General features: G+C 42.9%; 1 protein-coding gene across 1 annotated transcript in view; it reads right to left on the reverse strand.

The window, feature by feature from the left end:
• LOC311117260 (slit homolog 2 protein-like) overlaps positions 1-20,000 on the reverse strand; it is a gene marked incomplete at both ends in the record, with an annotated part of 70,425 nt that overhangs the window by 2,148 nt on the left and 48,277 nt on the right. Inside the window, 2 exon segments of the mRNA XM_084192230.1 lie at positions 16,524-16,661; positions 17,420-17,513. Coding sequence (XP_084048356.1) covers positions 16,524-16,661; positions 17,420-17,513 — 232 coding nt within the window.

Raw genomic sequence — 20,000 nt, forward strand, 5'->3', positions numbered from 1 at the left:
CATGTAATCATATTCAATAAACAATAACCAACCATCAGAGTACTGATCCAGGATCAGGTCCCCTCCTGTCCATGTCATCATATTCAATAAACAATAACCAACCATCAGAGTACTGATCCAGGATCAGGTACCCTCCTGTCCATGTCATCATATTCAATAAACAATAACCAACCATCAGAGTACTGATCCAGGATCAGGTCCCCTCCTGTCCATGTAATCATATTCAATAAACAATAACCAACCATCAGAGTACTGATCCAGGATCAGGTCCCCTCCTGTCCATGTAATCATATTCAATAAACAATAACCAACCATCAGAGTGCTGATCCAGGATCAGGTCCCCTCCTGTCCATGTAATCATATTCAATAAACAATAACCAACCATCAGAGTGCTGATCCAGGATCAGGTCCCCTCCTGTCCATGTAATCATATTCAATAAACAATAACCAACCATCAGAGTGCTGATCCAGGATCAGGTCCCCTCCTTTCCGTGTAATCATATTCAATAAACAATAACCAACCATCAGAGTACTGATCCAGGATCAGGTCCCCTCCTGTCCGTGTAATCATATTCAATAAACAATAACCAACCATCAGAGTACTGATCCAGGATCAGGTCCCCTCCTGTCCGTGTAATCATATTCAATAAACAATAACCAACCATCAGAGTACTGATCCAGGATCAGGTCCCCTCCTGTCCGTGTAATCATATTCAATAAACAATAACCAACCATCAGAGTACTGATCCAGGATCAGGTCCCCTCCTGTCCGTGTAATCATATTCAATAAACAATAACCAACCATCAGAGTACTGATCCAGGATCAGGTCCCCTCCTGTCCATGTCATCATATTCAATAAACAATAACCAACCATCAGAGTACTGATCCAGGATCAGGTCCCCTCCTGTCCATGTCATCATATTCAATAAACAATAACCAACCATCAGAGTGCTGATCCAGGATCAGGTCCCCTCCTGTCCATGTAATCATATTCAATAAACAATAACCAACCATCAGAGTGCTGATCCAGGATCAGGTCCCCTCCTGTCCATGTAATCATATTCAATAAACAATAACCAACCATCAGAGTACTGATCCAGGATCAGGTCCCCTCCTGTCCATGTAATCATATTCAATAAACAATAACCAACCATCAGAGTACTGATCCGGGATCAGGTCCCCTCCTGTCCATGTAATCATATTCAATAAACAATAACCAACCATCAGAGTACTGATCCGGGATCAGGTCCCCTCCTGTCCATGTAATCATATTCAATAAACAATAACCAACCATCAGAGTACTGATCCAGGATCAGGTCCCCTCCTGTCCATGTAATCATATTCAATAAACAATAACCAACCATCAGAGTACTGATCCGGGATCAGGTCCCCTCCTGTCCATGTAATCATATTCAATAAACAATAACCAACCATCAGAGTACTGATCCGGGATCAGGTCCCCTCCTGTCCATGTAATCATATTCAATAAACAATAACCAACCATCAGAGTACTGATCCAGGATCAGGTCCCCTCCTGTCCATGTAATCATATTCAATAAACAATAACCAACCATCAGAGTACTGATCCAGGATCAGGTCCCCTCCTGTCCATGTAATCATATTCAATAAACAATAACCAACCATCAGAGTACTGATCCAGGATCAGGTCCCCTCCTGTCCATGTAATCATATTCAATAAACAATAACCAACCATCAGAGTACTGATCCAGGATCAGGTCCCCTCCTGTCCATGTAATCATATTCAATAAACAATAACCAACCATCAGAGTACTGATCCAGGATCAGGTCCCCTCCTGTCCATGTAATCATATTCAATAAACAATAACCAACCATCAGAGTGCTGATCCAGGATCAGGTCCCCTCCTGTCCATGTAATCATATTCAATAAACAATAACCAACCATCAGAGTGCTGATCCAGGATCAGGTCCCCTCCTGTCCATGTAATCATATTCAATAAACAATAACCAACCATCAGAGTGCTGATCCAGGATCAGGTCCCCTCCTGTCCATGTAATCATATTCAATAAACAATAACCAACCATCAGAGTACTGATCCAGGATCAGGTCCCCTCCTGTCCATGTAATCATATTCAATAAACAATAACCAACCATCAGAGTGCTGATCCAGGATCAGGTCCCCTCCTGTCCATGTAATCATATTCAATAAACAATAACCAACCATCAGAGTGCTGATCCAGGATCAGGTCCCCTCCTGTCCATGTAATCATATTCAATAAACAATAACCAACCATCAGAGTACTGATCCAGGATCAGGTCCCCTCCTGTCCATGTAATCATATTCAATAAACAATAACCAACCATCAGAGTGCTGATCCAGGATCAGGTCCCCTCCTGTCCATGTAATCATATTCAATAAACAATAACCAACCATCAGAGTGCTGATCCAGGATCAGGTCCCCTCCTGTCCATGTAATCATATTCAATAAACAATAACCAACCATCAGAGTACTGATCCAGGATCAGGTCCCCTCCTGTCCATGTAATCATATTCAATAAACAATAACCAACCATCAGAGTACTGATCCAGGATCAGGTCCCCTCCTGTCCATGTAATCATATTCAATAAACAATAACCAACCATCAGAGTGCTGATCCAGGATCAGGTCCCCTCCTGTCCATGTAATCATATTCAATAAACAATAACCAACCATCAGAGTGCTGATCCAGGATCAGGTCCCCTCCTGTCCATGTAATCATATTCAATAAACAATAACCAACCATCAGAGTACTGATCCAGGATCAGGTCCCCTCCTGTCCATGTAATCATATTCAATAAACAATAACCAACCATCAGAGTACTGATCCAGGATCAGGTCCCCTCCTGTCCATGTAATCATATTCAATAAACAATAACCAACCATCAGAGTACTGATCCAGGATCAGGTCCCCTCCTGTCCATGTAATCATATTCAATAAACAATAACCAACCATCAGAGTACTGATCCAGGATCAGGTCCCCTCCTGTCCATGTAATCATATTCAATAAACAATAACCAACCATCAGAGTACTGATCCAGGATCAGGTCCCCTCCTGTCCATGTAATCATATTCAATAAACAATAACCAACCATCAGAGTACTGATCCAGGATCAGGTCCCCTCCTGTCCATGTAATCATATTCAATAAACAATAACCAACCATCAGAGTACTGATCCAGGATCAGGTCCCCTCCTGTCCATGTAATCATATTCAATAAACAATAACCAACCATCAGAGTACTGATCCAGGATCAGGTCCCCTCCTGTCCATGTAATCATATTCAATAAACAATAACCAACCATCAGAGTACTGATCCAGGATCAGGTCCCCTCCTGTCCATGTAATCATATTCAATAAACAATAACCAACCATCAGAGTGCTGATCCAGGATCAGGTCCCCTCCTGTCCATGTAATCATATTCAATAAACAATAACCAACCATCAGAGTGCTGATCCAGGATCAGGTCCCCTCCTGTCCATGTAATCATATTCAATAAACAATAACCAACCATCAGAGTGCTGATCCAGGATCAGGTCCCCTCCTGTCCATGTAATCATATTCAATAAACAATAACCAACCATCAGAGTGCTGATCCAGGATCAGGTCCCCTCCTGTCCATGTAATCATATTCAATAAACAATAACCAACCATCAGAGTGCTGATCCAGGATCAGGTCCCCTCCTGTCCATGTAATCATATTCAATAAACAATAACCAACCATCAGAGTGCTGATCCAGGATCAGGTCCCCTCCTGTCCATGTAATCATATTCAATAAACAATAACCAACCATCAGAGTGCTGATCCAGGATCAGGTCCCCTCCTGTCCATGTAATCATATTCAATAAACAATAACCAACCATCAGAGTGCTGATCCAGGATCAGGTCCCCTCCTGTCCATGTAATCATATTCAATAAACAATAACCAACCATCAGAGTGCTGATCCAGGATCAGGTCCCCTCCTGTCCATGTAATCATATTCAATAAACAATAACCAACCATCAGAGTGCTGATCCAGGATCAGGTCCCCTCCTGTCCATGTAATCATATTCAATAAACAATAACCAACCATCAGAGTGCTGATCCAGGATCAGGTCCCCTCCTGTCCATGTAATCATATTCAATAAACAATAACCAACCATCAGAGTGCTGATCCAGGATCAGGTCCCCTCCTGTCCATGTAATCATATTCAATAAACAATAACCAACCATCAGAGTACTGATCCAGGATCAGGTCCCCTCCTGTCCATGTAATCATATTCAATAAACAATAACCAACCATCAGAGTACTGATCCAGGATCAGGTCCCCTCCTGTCCATGTAATCATATTCAATAAACAATAACCAACCATCAGAGTACTGATCCAGGATCAGGTCCCCTCCTGTCCATGTAATCATATTCAATAAACAATAACCAACCATCAGAGTACTGATCCAGGATCAGGTCCCCTCCTGTCCATGTAATCATATTCAATAAACAATAACCAACCATCAGAGTACTGATCCAGGATCAGGTCCCCTCCTGTCCATGTAATCATATTCAATAAACAATAACCAACCATCAGAGTACTGATCCAGGATCAGGTCCCCTCCTGTCCATGTAATCATATTCAATAAACAATAACCAACCATCAGAGTACTGATCCAGGATCAGGTCCCCTCCTGTCCATGTAATCATATTCAATAAACAATAACCAACCATCAGAGTACTGATCCAGGATCAGGTCCCCTCCTGTCCATGTAATCATATTCAATAAACAATAACCAACCATCAGAGTACTGATCCAGGATCAGGTCCCCTCCTGTCCATGTAATCATATTCAATAAACAATAACCAACCATCAGAGTACTGATCCAGGATCAGGTCCCCTCCTGTCCATGTAATCATATTCAATAAACAATAACCAACCATCAGAGTACTGATCCAGGATCAGGTCCCCTCCTGTCCATGTAATCATATTCAATAAACAATAACCAACCATCAGAGTACTGATCCAGGATCAGGTCCCCTCCTGTCCATGTAATCATATTCAATAAACACAATAACCAACCATCAGAGTACTGATCCAGGATCAGGTCCCCTCCTGTCCATGTCATCATATTCATAAACAATAACCAACCATCAGAGTACTGATCCAGGATCAGGTCCCCTCCTGTCCATGTAATCATATTCAATAAACAATAACCAACCATCAGAGTTACTGATCCAGGATCAGGTCCCCTCCTGTCCATGTAATCATATTCAATAAACAATAACCACCATCAGAGTACTGATCCAGGATCAGGTCCCCTCCTGTCCATGTAATCATATTCAATAAACAATAACCAACCATCAGAGTACTGATCCAGGATCAGGTCCCCTCCTGTCCATGTAATCATATCAATAAACAATAACCAACCATCAGAGTACTGATCCAGGATCAGGTCCCCTCCTGTCCATGTAATCATATTCAATAACCAACCATCAGAGTACTGATCCAGGATCAGGTCCCTCCTGTCCATGTAATCATATTCAATAAACCAACCATCAGAGTACTGATCCAGGATCAGGTCCCCTCCTGTCCATGTAATCATATTCAATAAACAATAACCAACCATCAGAGTACTGATCAGGATCAGGTCCCCTCCTGTCCATGTAATCATATTCAATAAACAATAACCAACCATCAGAGTACTGATCCAGGATCAGGTCCCCTCCTGTCCATGTAATCATATTCAATAAACAATAACCAACCATCAGAGTACTGATCCAGGATCAGGTCCCCTCCTGTCCATGTAATCATATTCAATAAACAATAACCAACCATCAGAGTACTGATCCAGGATCAGGTCCCCTCCTGTCCATGTAATCATATTCAATAAACAATAACCAACCATCAGAGTACTGATCCAGGATCAGGTCCCCTCCTGTCCATGTAATCATATTCAATAAACAATAACCAACCATCAGAGTACTGATCCAGGATCAGGTCCCCTCCTGTCCATGTAATCATATTCAATAAACAATAACCAACCATCAGAGTACTGATCCAGGATCAGGTCCCCTCCTGTCCATGTAATCATATTCAATAAACAATAACCAACCATCAGAGTACTGATCCAGGATCAGGTCCCTCCTGTCACATGTAATCATATTCAATAAACAATAACCAACCATCAGAGTACTGATCCAGATCAGGTCCCCTCCTGTCCATGTAATCATATTCAATAAACAATAACCAACCATCAGAGTACTGATCCAGGATCAGGTCCCCATCCTGTCCCATGTAATCATATTCAATAAAACAATAACCAACCATCAGAGTGCTGATCCAGGATCAGGTCCCCTCCTGTCCATGTAATCATATTCAATAAACAATAACCAACCATCAGAGTGCTGATCCAGGATCAGGTCCCCTCTGTCCATGTAATCATATTCAATAAACAATAACCAACCATCAGAGTGCTGATCCAGGATCAGGTCCCCTCCTGTCCATGTAATCATATTCAATAAACAATAACCACCATCAGAGTGCTGATCCAGGATCAGTCCCCTCCTGTCCATGTAATCATATTCAATAAACAATAACCAACCATCAGAGTGCTGATCCAGGATCAGGTCCCCTCCTGTCATGTAATCATATTCAATAACAATAACCAACCATCAGGTGTGATCCAGGATCAGGTCCCCTCCTGTCCATGTAATCATATCAATAAAATAACCAACCATCAGAGTGCTGATCCAGGATCAGGTCCCCCTCCTGTCCATGTAATCATATTCAATAAACAATAACCAACCATCAGAGTACTGATCCAGGATCAGGTCCCCTCCTGTCCATGTAATCATATTCAATAAACAATAACCAACCATCAGAGTACTGATCCAGGATCAGGTCCCCTCCTGTCCATGTAATATTCAATAACAATAACCAACCATCAGAGTACTGATCCAGGATCAGGTCCCCTCCTGTCCATGTAATCATATTCAATAAACAATAACCAACCATCAGAGTACTGATCCAGGATCAGGTCCCCCCTGTCCATGTAATCATATTCAATAACAATAACCAACCATCAGAGTACTGATCCAGGATCAGGTCCCCTCCTGTCCATGTAATCATATTCAATAAACAATAACCAACCATCAGAGTACTGATCCAGGATCAGGTCCCCTCCTGTCCATGTAATCATATTCAATAAACAATAACCAACCATCAGAGTACTGATCCAGGATCAGGTCCCCCTCCTGTCCATGTAATATATTCAATAAACAATAACCAACATCAGAGAACTGATCCAGGATCAGGTCCCCTCCTGTCCATGTAATCATATCAATAAACATAACCAACCATCAGAGTACTGATCCAGGATCAGGTCCCCTCCTGTCCATGTAATCATATTCAATAAACAATAACCAACCATCAGAGTACTGATCCAGGATCAGGTCCCCTCCTGTCCATGTAATCATATTCAATAAACAATAACCAACCATCAGAGTACTGATCCAGGATCAGGTCCCCTCCTGTCCATGTAATCATATTCAATAAACAATAACCAACCATCAGAGTACTGATCCAGGATCAGGTCCCCTCCTGTCCATGTAATCATATTCAATAAACAAATAACCAACCATCAGAGTACTGATCCAGGATCAGGTCCCCCTCCTGTCCATGTAATCATATTCAATAAACAATAACCAACCATCAGAGTACTGATCCAGGATCAGGTCCCCTCCTGTCCATGTAATCATATTCAATAAACAATAACCAACCATCAGAGTACTGATCCAGGATCAGGTCCCCTCCTGTCCATGTAATCATATTCATAACAATAACAACCATCAGAGTACTGATCCAGGATCAGGTCCCTCCTGTCCATGTAATCATATTCAATAAACAATAACAACCATCAGAGTACTGATCCAGGATCAGGTCCCCTCCTGACCATGTAATCATATTCATAAACAATAACCAACCATCAGAGTACTGATCCAGGATCAGGTCCCCTCCTGTCCATGTAATCATATTCAATAACCAATACCAACCATCAGAGTACTGATCCAGGATCAGGTCCCCTCCTGTCCATGTAATCATATTCAATAAACAATAACCAACCATCAGAGTACTGATCCAGGATCAGGTCCCCTCCTGTCCATGTAATCATATTCAATAAACAATAACCAACCATCAGAGTACTGATCCAGGATCAGGTCCCCTCCTGTCCATGTAATCATATTCAATAAACAATAACCAACCATCAGAGTACTGATCCAGGATCAGGTCCCCTCCTGTCCATGTAATCATATTCAATAAACAATAACCAACCATCAGAGTACTGATCCAGGATCAGGTCCCCTCCTGTCCATGTAATCATATTCAATAAACAATAACCAACCATCAGAGTACTGATCCAGGATCAGGTCCCCTCCTGTCCATGTAATCATATTCAATAAACAATAACCAACCATCAGAGTACTGATCCAGGATCAGGTCCCCTCCTGTCCATGTAATCATATTCAATAACCAACCATCAGAGTACTGATCCAGGATCAGGTCCCCTCCTGTCCATGTAATCATATTCAATAACCAACCATCAGAGTACTGATCCAGGATCAGGTCCCCTCCTGTCCATGTAATCATATTCAATAAACAATAACCAACCATCAGAGTACTGATCCAGGATCAGGTCCCCTCCTGTCCATGTAATCATATTCAATAAACAATAACCAACCATCAGAGTACTGATCCAGGATCAGGTCCCCTCCTGTCCATGTAATCATATTCAATAAACAATAACCAACCATCAGAGTACTGATCCAGGATCAGGCCCCTCCTGTCCATGTAATCATATTCAATAAACAATAACCAACCATCAGAGTACTGATCCAGGATCAGGTCCCCTCCTGTCATGTAATCATATTCAATAACACATAACCAACCATCAGAGTACTGATCCAGGATCAGGTCCCCTCCTGTCCATGTAATCATATTCAATAAACATAACCAACCCATCAGAGTACTGATCCAGGATCAGGTCCCCTCTGTCCATGTAATCATATTCAATAAACAATAACCAACCATCAGAGTACTGATCCAGGATCAGGTCCCCTCCTGTCCATGTAATCATATTCAATAAACAAACCAACCATCAGAGTACTGATCCAGGATCAGGTCCCCTCCTGTCCATGTAATCATATTCAATAAACAATAACCAACCATCAGAGTACTGATCCAGGATCAGGTCCCCTCCTGTCCATGTAATCATATTCAATAAACAATAACCAACCATCAGAGTACTGATCCAGGATCAGGTCCCCTCCTGTCCATGTAATCATATTCAATAAACAATAACCAACCATCAGAGTGCTGATCCAGGATCAGGTCCCCTCCTGTCCATGTAATCATATTCAATAAACAATAACCAACCATCAGAGTGCTGATCCAGGATCAGGTCCCCTCCTGTCCATGTAATCATATTCAATAAACAATAACCAACCATCAGAGTGCTGATCCAGGATCAGGTCCCCTCCTGTCCATGTAATCATATTCAATAAACAATAACCAACCATCAGAGTGCTGATCCAGGATCAGGTCCCCTCCTGTCCATGTAATCATATTCAATAAACAATAACCAACCATCAGAGTGCTGATCCAGGATCAGGTCCCCTCCTGTCCCATGTAATCATATTCAATAAACAATAACCAACCATCAGAGTGCTGATCCAGGATCAGGTCCCCTCCTGTCCATGTAATCATATTCAATAAACAATAACCAACCATCAGAGTGCTGATCCAGGATCAGGTCCCCTCCTGTCCATGTAATCATATTCAATAAACAATAACCAACCATCAGAGTGCTGATCAGGATCAGGTCCCCTCCTGTCCATGTAATCATATTCAATAAACAATAACCAACCATCAGAGTACTGATCCAGGATCAGGTCCCCTCCTGTCCATGTAATCATATTCAATAAACAATAACCAACCATCAGAGTACTGATCCAGGATCAGGTCCCCTCCTGTCCATGTAATCATATTCAATAAACAATAACCAACCATCAGAGTACTGATCCAGGATCAGGTCCCCTCCTGTCCATGTAATCATATTCAATAAACAATAACCAACCATCAGAGTACTGATCCAGGATCAGGTCCCCTCCTGTCATGTAATCATATTCAATAAACAATAACCAACCATCAGAGTACTGATCCAGGATCAGGTCCCCTCCTGTCCATGTAATCATATTCAATAAACAATAACCAACCATCAGAGTACTGATCCAGGATCAGGTCCCCTCCTGTCCATGTAATCATATTCAATAAACAATAACCAACCATCAGAGTACTGATCCAGGATCAGGTCCCCTCCTGTCCATGTAATCATATTCAATAAACAATAACCAACCATCAGAGTACTGATCCAGGATCAGGTCCCCTCCTGTCCATGTAATCATATTCAATAAACAATAACCAACCATCAGAGTACTGATCCAGGATCAGGTCCCCTCCTGTCCATGTAATCATATTCAATAACAATAACCAACCATCAGAGTACTGATCCAGGATCAGGTCCCCTCCTGTCCATGTAATCATATTCAATAAACAATAACCAACCATCAGAGTACTGATCCAGGATCAGGTCCCCTCCTGTCCATGTAATCATATTAATAAACAATAACCAACCATCAGAGTACTGATCCAGGATCAGGTCCCCTCCTGTCCATTGTAATCATATTCAATAAACAATAACCAACCATCAGAGTACTGATCCAGGATCAGGTCCCTCCTGTCCATGTAATCATATCAATAAACAATAACCAACCATCAGAGTACTGATCCAGGATCAGGTCCCCTCCTGTCATGTAATCATATTCAATAAACAATAACCAACCATCAGAGTACTGATCCAGGATTCAGGTCCCTCCTGTCCATGTAATCATATTCAATAAACAATAACCAACCATCAGAGTACTGATCCAGGATCAGGTCCCCTCCTGTCCATGTAATCATATTCAATAAACAATAACCAACCATCAGAGTACTGATCCAGGATCAGGTCCCCTCCTGTCCATGTCATCATATTCAATAAACAATAACCAACCATCAGAGTACTGATCCGGGATCAGGTCCCCTCCTGTCCATGTAATCATATTCAATAAACAATAACCAACCATCAGAGTACTGATCCAGGATCAGGTCCCCTCCTGTCCATGTAATCATATTCAATAAACAATAACCAACCATCAGAGTACTGATCCAGGATCAGGTCCCCTCCTGTCCATGTCATCATATTCAATAAACAATAACCAACCATCAGAGTACTGATCCAGGATCAGGTCCCCTCCTGTCCATGTAATCATATTCAATAACCAATAACCAACCATCAGAGTACTGATCCAGGATCAGGTCCCCTCCTGTCCATGTAATCATATTCAATAAACAATAACCAACCATCAGAGTACTGATCCAGGATCAGGTCCCCTCCTGTCCATGTAATCATATTCAATAAACAATAACCAACCATCAGAGTACTGATCCAGGATCAGGTCCCCTCCTGTCCATGTAATCATATTCAATAAACAATAACCAACCATCAGAGTACTGATCCAGGATCAGGTCCCCTCCTGTCCATGTAATCATATTCAATAAACAATAACCAACCATCAGAGTACTGATCCAGGATCAGGTCCCCTCCTGTCCATGTAATCATATTCAATAAACAATAACCAACCATCAGAGTACTGATCCAGGATCAGGTCCCCTCCTGTCCATGTAATCATATTCAATAAACAATAACCAACCATCAGAGTACTGATCCAGGATCAGGTCCCCTCCTGTCCATGTAATCATATTCAATAAACAATAACCAACCATCAGAGTACTGATCCGGGATCAGGTCCCCTCCTGTCCATGTCATCATATTCAATAAACAATAACCAACCATCAGAGTACTGATCCAGGATCAGGTCCCCTCCTGTCCATGTAATCATATTCAATAAACAATAACCAACCATCAGAGTACTGATCCAGGATCAGGTCCCCTCCTGTCCATGTAATCATATTCAATAAACAATAACCAACCATCAGAGTACTGATCCAGGATCAGGTCCCCTCCTGTCCATGTAATCATATTCAATAAACAATAACCAACCATCAGAGTACTGATCCAGGATCAGGTCCCCTCCTGTCCATGTAATCATATTCAATAAACAATAACCAACCATCAGAGTGCTGATCCAGGATCAGGTCCCCTCCTGTCCATGTAATCATATTCATTGTGATGTAAAAGGCTAAACTGAAAGATTTCACACCCCTTGACTTTACAAAGTGGGATAAAAAACAATCTACCCAAAATATTCTGTAACGTCAAAGTGGAAGAAAAAATGATAACATTTGTAAAAACATTCATGAAAAATAAAAACACTAATATATCTTGATTATATAAGTATTCAACCCCCTACTGAGTCAATACATGTTAGAATCACCTTTGGCAGCGATTACAGCTGTGAGTCTTTCTGGGTAAGTCTCTAAGAGCTTTCCACACCTGGATTGTACAATATTAGCCCATTATTCTTTTCAAAATTCTTCAAGCTCTGTCAAGTTGGTTGTTGATCGTTGCTAGACAACCGTTTTCAGGTCTTGCCATAGATTTTCAAGCAGATTTAATTCAAAACTGTAACTCGGCCACTCAGGAACATTCACTGTCTTCTTGGTAAGCAAATAGGATTTTGCCTGTGCTGTTTAGCTCCATGCCATTTCTTTTTTATCCAGAAAAACTCTCCAGTCCTTAATGATGACAAGCATACCCATAACATGACGCAGCTTGAAAATATGGAGAGTGGTACTCAGTAATGTATTGGATTGGATTTGCCCCAAACATAACGCTTTGTATTCAGGACGAAAAGTTTACTTATTTGCCATATTTCTTTGCAGTATTACTTAAGTGCCTTGTTGCAAACAGGATGTATGTTTTGGAATATTTTTTATTCTGTAAAGGCTTCCTTCTTTTCACTCTGTCATTTAGGTTAGTATTGTGGATTAACTACAATGTTGTTGATCCATCCTCAGTTTTCTCCCATCACAGCCATTAAACTCTGTAACTGTTTTAAAGTCACCATTGACCTCATGGTGAAATCCCTGAGCGGTTTCCTTCCTCTCCGGCAACTGAGTTAGGACGGACGCCTGTATCTTTGTAGTGACTGGGTGTATTGATACACCATCCAAAGTGTAATTAATAACTTCACCATGCTCAAAGCAATATTCAATGTCAGCTTTTTTATTTTTTACCCATCTACCAATAGGTGCCCTTTGTGAGGCATTGGAAAACCTCCCTGGTCAAAGTCAAAGACTCCAGCCACCCTAGTCATAGACTGTTCTCTCTGCTACCGCACAGCAAGCGGTACCGGAGTGCCAAGTCTAGGTCCAAAAGACTTCTCAACAGCTTCTACCCCCAAGCCATAAGACTCCTGAACAGCTAATCATGGCTACCCGGACTATTTGCACTGCCCCCCCACCCCATCCTTTTTACGCTGCTGCTACTCTGTTAAGTATTTATGCATAGTCACTTTAACTCTACCCACATGTACATATTACCTCAACTACCTCAACTAGCCGGTGCCCTCGCACATTGACTCTGCAACGGTACCCCCCTGTATATATAGCCTCCCTACTGTCACTTTATTTTACTTCTGCTCTTTTTTTCTCAACACTTTTTTTGTTGTTGTTTTATTCTTACTTTTTTTGTTTAAAATAAATGCACTGTTGGTTAAGGGCTGTAAGTAAGCATTTCACTGTAATGTCTGCACCTGTTGTATTCGGCGCATGTGACCAATAAAATTTGATTTGATTTGATTTGGTCTTTGTGGTTTAATCTGTGTTTGAAATTCGCTGCTCGACTCAGGGACCTTACAGATAATTGTATGTGTGGGGTACAGAGATGAGGTAGTCAGTCATTACATTTCATATTAAACACTATTATTACACACAGAGTGAGTCCATGCAACTTATTATGTGACTTGTTAAGCACATTTTTACTCCTGAACTTATTTAGGCTTGCCATAACAAAGGGGTTGAATACTTATTGATTCAAGACATTTCATTTTTCATTAATTTTGCAAAAAAAATAGAAAAACATAATTCCACTTTGACATTATGGGATATTGTGTGTAGGCCAGTGGAAAAAAAATCTTTAAAAAAATCACATTTTAAATTCAGGCTGTAACGCAACAAAATGTGGAAAAAGTCAAGGGGTGTCAATACTTTCTGAAGGCCCTGTACATGTGACTCTCTGCTTCACAACAGTGATGAGGACCTCTGCTCTGTTCTGCTCTGCTCTGCTCTGTTCTGCTCTGCTCTGCTCTGCTCTGCTCTGTTCTGCTCTGTTCTGTTCTATTCTGAATGTCTGATTCGGTTCTACATACACTACCGTTCAAAAGTTTGGGGTCACTTAGAAATGTCCTTGTTTTCGAAAGAAAAGCACTTTTTTGGTCCATTAAAATAACATCAAATTGATCAGAAATACAGTGTAGACATTGTTAATGTTGTAAATGGCTATTGTAGCTGAAAAACGGCTGGTTTTTAATGGAATATCTACATAGGCGTACAGAGGCCCATTATCAGCAACCATCAGTCCTGTGTTCCAATGGCATGTTGTGTTTGCTAATCCAAGTTGATCATTTTAAAAGGCTAATTGATAATTAGAAAACCCTTTTGCAATTATGTTAGCACAGCTGAAAACTGTTGTGCTGATTAAAGAAGCAATAAAACTGGCCTTCTTGAGACTAGTTGAGTATCTGGAGCATCAGCAATTGTGGGTTCGATTACAGGCTCAAAATGGCCAGAAACAAATAACTTTCTTCTGAAACTCTATAGTCTATTCTTGTTCTGAGAAATGAAGGCTATTCCATGCAAGAAATTGCCAAGAAACTGAAGATCTCTGACAAAAGAAATTGCTTTTCTTTCGAAAACAATGACATTTTTAAGTGACCCCAAACTTTTGAACGGTAGTCGGTTCTACATATGAGCCACCAGGTGGTGATACAGGTTAACTACCACTACAGACGGGTACTAAACCAGCTGCTACCTTATCATGAACATACAGGTTAACTACCGCTACAGACGGGTACTAAACCAGCTGCTACCTTATCATGAACATTCAGGTTAACTACCGCTACAGACGGGTACTAAACCAGCTGCTACCTTATCATGAACATACAGGTTAACTACCACTACAGACTGGTACTAAACCAGCTGCTACCTTATCATGAACATACAGGTTAACTACCGCTACAGACTGGTACTAAACCAGCTGCTACCTTATCATGAACATACAGGTTAACTACCGCTACAGACTGGTACTAAACCAGCTGCTACCTTATCATGAACATTCAGGTTAACTACCACTATAGACTGGTACTAAACCAGCTGCTACCTTATCATGAACATACAGGTTAACTACCACTATAGACTGGTACTAAACCAGCTGCTACCTTATCATGAACATTCAGGTTAACTACCACTATAGACTGGTACTAAACCAGCTGCTACCTTATCATGAACATTCAGGTTAACTACCACTACAGACTGGTACTAAACCAGCCGCTACCTTATCATGAACATACAGGTTAACTACCGCTACAGACTGGTACTAAACCAGCTGCTACCTTATCATGAACATACAGGTTAACTACCACTACAGACTGGTACTAAACCAGCTGCTACCTTATCATGAACATACAGGTTAACTACCGCTACAGACTGGTACTAAACCAGCCGCTACCTTATCATGAACATACAGGTTAACTACCGCTACAGACTGGTACTAAACCAGCTGCTACCTTATCATGAACATACAGGTTAACTACCACTACAGACGGGTACTAAACCAGCTGCTACCTTATCATGAACATACAGGTTAACTACCACTACAGACGGGTACTAAACCAGCTGCTACCTTATCATGAACATACAGGTTAACTACCACTACAGACGGGTACTAAACCAGCCGCTACCTTATCATGAACATACAGGTTAACTACCGCTACAGACTGGTACTAAACCAGCTGCTACCTTATCATGAACATACAGGTTAACTACCACTACAGACGGGTACTAAACCAGCTGCTACCTTATCATGAACATACAGGTTAACTACCGCTACAGACGGGTACTAAACCAGCTGCTACCTTATCATGAACATACAGGTTAACTACCACTACAGACGGGTACTAAACCAGCTGCTACCTTATCATGAACATACAGGTTAACTACCACTACAGACGGGTACTAAACCAGCTGCTACCTTATCATGAACATACAGGTTAACTACCGCTACAGACGGGTACTAAACCAGCTGCTACCATGTTGTATTAGATGTTTAGACATAACATCTAAAGGATCATTCACGTGTGTGTGTGTGTGTATGTGTGTGTGTGTGTGTGTGTGTGTGTGTGTGTGTGTGTGCGTGTGTATGTTAGTGTATGTGTGTGCGTTAGTGTGTGCACGTGTGTGTATCCCCCATTACCTGTAGCCCAGAGGACAGACACAGGTGTATCCGTTGATAGCATCAATACACTGAGCTCCGTTCTGACACTTGTTCTCCTCACAGTCATCATAATCCAGCTCACACTGGTCCCCCACGTATCCTGGAGTACACTCACACCTGGAACACATACACCGTTAATACAACACTCACACTGGTCCCCCACGTATCCTGGAGTACACTCATACCTGGAACACATACACCGTTAATACAACACTCACACTGGTCCCCCACGTATCCTGGAGTACACTCACACCTGGAACACATACACCGTTAATACAACACTCACACTGGTCCCCCACGTATCCTGGAGTACACTCACACCTGGAACACACTGTTAATACAACACTCACACTGGTCCCCCACGTATCCTGGAGTACACTCACACCTGGAACACATACACCGTTAATACAACACTCACACTGGTCCCCCACGTATCCTGGAGTACACTCACACCTGGAACACATACACCGTTAATACAACACTCACACTGGTCCCCCACGTATCCTGGAGTACACTCACACCTGGAACACATACACCGTTAATACAACACTCACACTGGTCCCCCACGTATCCTGGAGTACACTCACACCTGGAACACATACACCGTTAATACAACACTCACACTGGTCCCCCACGTATCCTGGAGTACACTCACACCTGGAACACATACACCGTTAATTCAACACTCACACTGGTCCCCCACGTATCCTGGAGTACACTCACACCTGGAACACACTGTTAATACAACACTCACACTGGTGTGTGTGTGGTGTGTGTAGTGTGTGTGTGGTGTGTGTGGTGTGTGTAGTGTGTGTAGTGTGTGTGTAGTGTGTGGTGTGTGTAGTGTGTGTGGTGTGTGTGGTGTGGTGACTTACTTGTATCCCTGGGGGGTCAGGATGCATTTGGAGTCGTGCTGGCAGGGGTTCAACTCTGGAGCACAGAAATCCAATTTCTCCTCACACAGCTCACCTAACAAACATATCAAAAAAATTGATCTCTCTCTCTCTCTCTCTCTCTCTCTCTCTCTCTCTCTCTCTCTCTCTCTCTCTCTCTCTCTCTCTCTCTCTCTCTCTCTCTCTCTCTCAATTTCAATTTAAGGGCTTTATTGGCATGGGAAACGTATGTTAACATTGCCAAAGCAAGTGAAATGGATAAAAAAAGTGAAATCAACAATAAATATTAACAGTAAACATTACACTCAGAAGTTCCAAAAGAATAAAGACATTTAAAATGTCATATTATGTCTATATACAGTGAAGGTTGGAGGACATTTCCTAAAGATAACGTGTTTTAGATAGAGATCTGCTCTCCATGGAGTCATTGGAAGGTTGGAGGACAACATGAGTTACAACATGAGTTAGGAGGATTTGGCTCATTCACAGTTTAAGACAGAGTCTAGGACAGCAGAGTGAAGCAGAGCAGGACAGCAGAGTGAAGCAGAGCAGGACAACAGAGTGAAGCAGAGCAGGACAACAGAGTGAAGCAGAGTGGAGCAGAGCAGGACAACAGAGTGAAGCAGAGCAGGACAACAGAGTGAAGCAGAGCAGGACAACAGAGTGAAGCAGAGCAGGACAGCAGAGTGAAGCAGAGCAGGACAACAGAGTGAAGCAGAGCAGGACAGCAGAGTGAAGCAGAGCAGGACAACAGAGTGAAGCAGAGCAGGACAGCAGAGTGAAGCAGAGCAGGACAACAGAGTGAAGCAGAGCAGGACAACAGAGTGAAGAAGAGAAGGACAACAGAGTGAAGCAGAGTGAAGCAGAGCAGGACAGCAGAGTGAAGCAGAGCAGGACAACAGAGTGAAGGAGAGTGAAGCAGAGCAGGACAACAGAGTGAAGCAGAGTGAAGCAGAGCAGGACAACAGAGTGAAGCAGAGTGAAGCAGAGCAGGACAGCAGAGTGAAACAGAGCAGGACAACAGAGTGAAGGAGAGTGAAGCAGAGCAGGACAACAGAGTGAAGCAGAGCAGGACAGCAGAGTGAAGCAGAGCAGGACAACAGAGTGAAGCAGAGCAGGACAGCAGAGTGAAGCAGAGCAGGACAACAGAGTGAAGCAGAGCAGGACAGCAGAGTGAAGCAGAGCAGGACAACAGAGTGAAGCAGAGCAGGACAACAGAGTGAAGAAGAGAAGGACAACAGAGTGAAGCAGAGTGAAGCAGAGCAGGACAGCAGAGTGAAGCAGAGCAGGACAACAGAGTGAAGGAGAGTGAAGCAGAGCAGGACAACAGAGTGAAGCAGAGTGAAACAGAGCAGTACAGCAGAGTGAAGCAGAGCAGGACAACAGAGTGAAGCAGAGCAGGACAACAGAGTGAAGGAGAGTGAAGCAGAGCAGGACAACAGAGTGAAGCAGAGTGAAACAGAGCAGTACAGCAGAGTGAAGCAGAGCAGGACAACAGAGTGAAGCAGAGCAGGACAACAGAGTGAAGAAGAGAAGGACAACAGAGTGAAGCAGAGTGAAGCAGAGCAGGACAGCAGAGTGAAGCAGAGTGAAGCAGAGCAGGACAGCAGAGTGAAGCAGAGCAGGGGCAGCAGAGTGAAGCAGAGCAGGACAACAGAGTGAAGCAGAGCAGGACAACAGAGTGAAGCAGAGCAGGACAACAGAGTGAAGCAGAGCAGGACAACAGAGTGAAGCAGAGTGAAGCAGAGCAGGACAGCAGAGTGAAGCAGAGCAGGACAACAGAGTGAAGCAGAGTGAAGCAGAGCAGGACAACAGAGTGAAGCAGAGCAGGACAACAGAGTGAAGCAGAGTGAAGCAGAGCAGGACAACAGAGTGAAGGAGAGCAGGACAACAGAGTGAAGGAGAGCAGGACAACAGAGTGAAGCAGAGCAGGACAACAGAGTGAAGCAGAGCAGGACAGCAGAGTGAAGCAGAGCAGGACAACAGAGTGAAGCAGAGTGAAGCAGAGCAGGACAACAGAGTGAAGGAGAGCAGGACAACAGAGTGAAGCAGAGTGAAGCAGAGCAGGACAACAGAGTGAAGAAGAGCAGGACAGCAGAGTGAAGCAGAGCAGGACAACAGAGTGAAGCAGAGTGAAGCAGAGCAGGACAACAGAGTGAAGCAGAGCAGGACAGCAGAGTGAAGCAGAGCAGGACAACAGAGTGAAGCAGAGCAGGACAGAAGTGAAGCAGAGTGAAACAGAGTGAAGCAGAGCAGGACAACAGAGTGAAGCAGAGCAGGACAACAGAGTGAAGCAGAGTGAAGCAGAGCAGGACAACATAGTGAAGCAGAGCAGGACAACAGAGTGAAGCAGAGCAGGACAACAGAGTGAAGCAGAGCAGGACAACAGAGTGAAGCAGAGTGAAGCAGAGCAGGACAACAGAGTGAAGCAGAGCAGGACAACAGAGTGAAGCAGAGCAGGACAACAGAGTGAAGCAGAGCAGGACAACATAGTGAAGCAGAGCAGGACAACAGAGTGAAGCAGAGCAGGTCAACATAGTGAAGCAGAGCAGGACAACAGAGT

Source organism: Coregonus lavaretus (genome assembly GCF_964263955.1).
Source record: "Coregonus lavaretus genome assembly, contig: HAP1_SCAFFOLD_2944, whole genome shotgun sequence".
Classification (NCBI taxonomy): Eukaryota; Metazoa; Chordata; class Actinopteri; order Salmoniformes; family Salmonidae; genus Coregonus; species Coregonus lavaretus.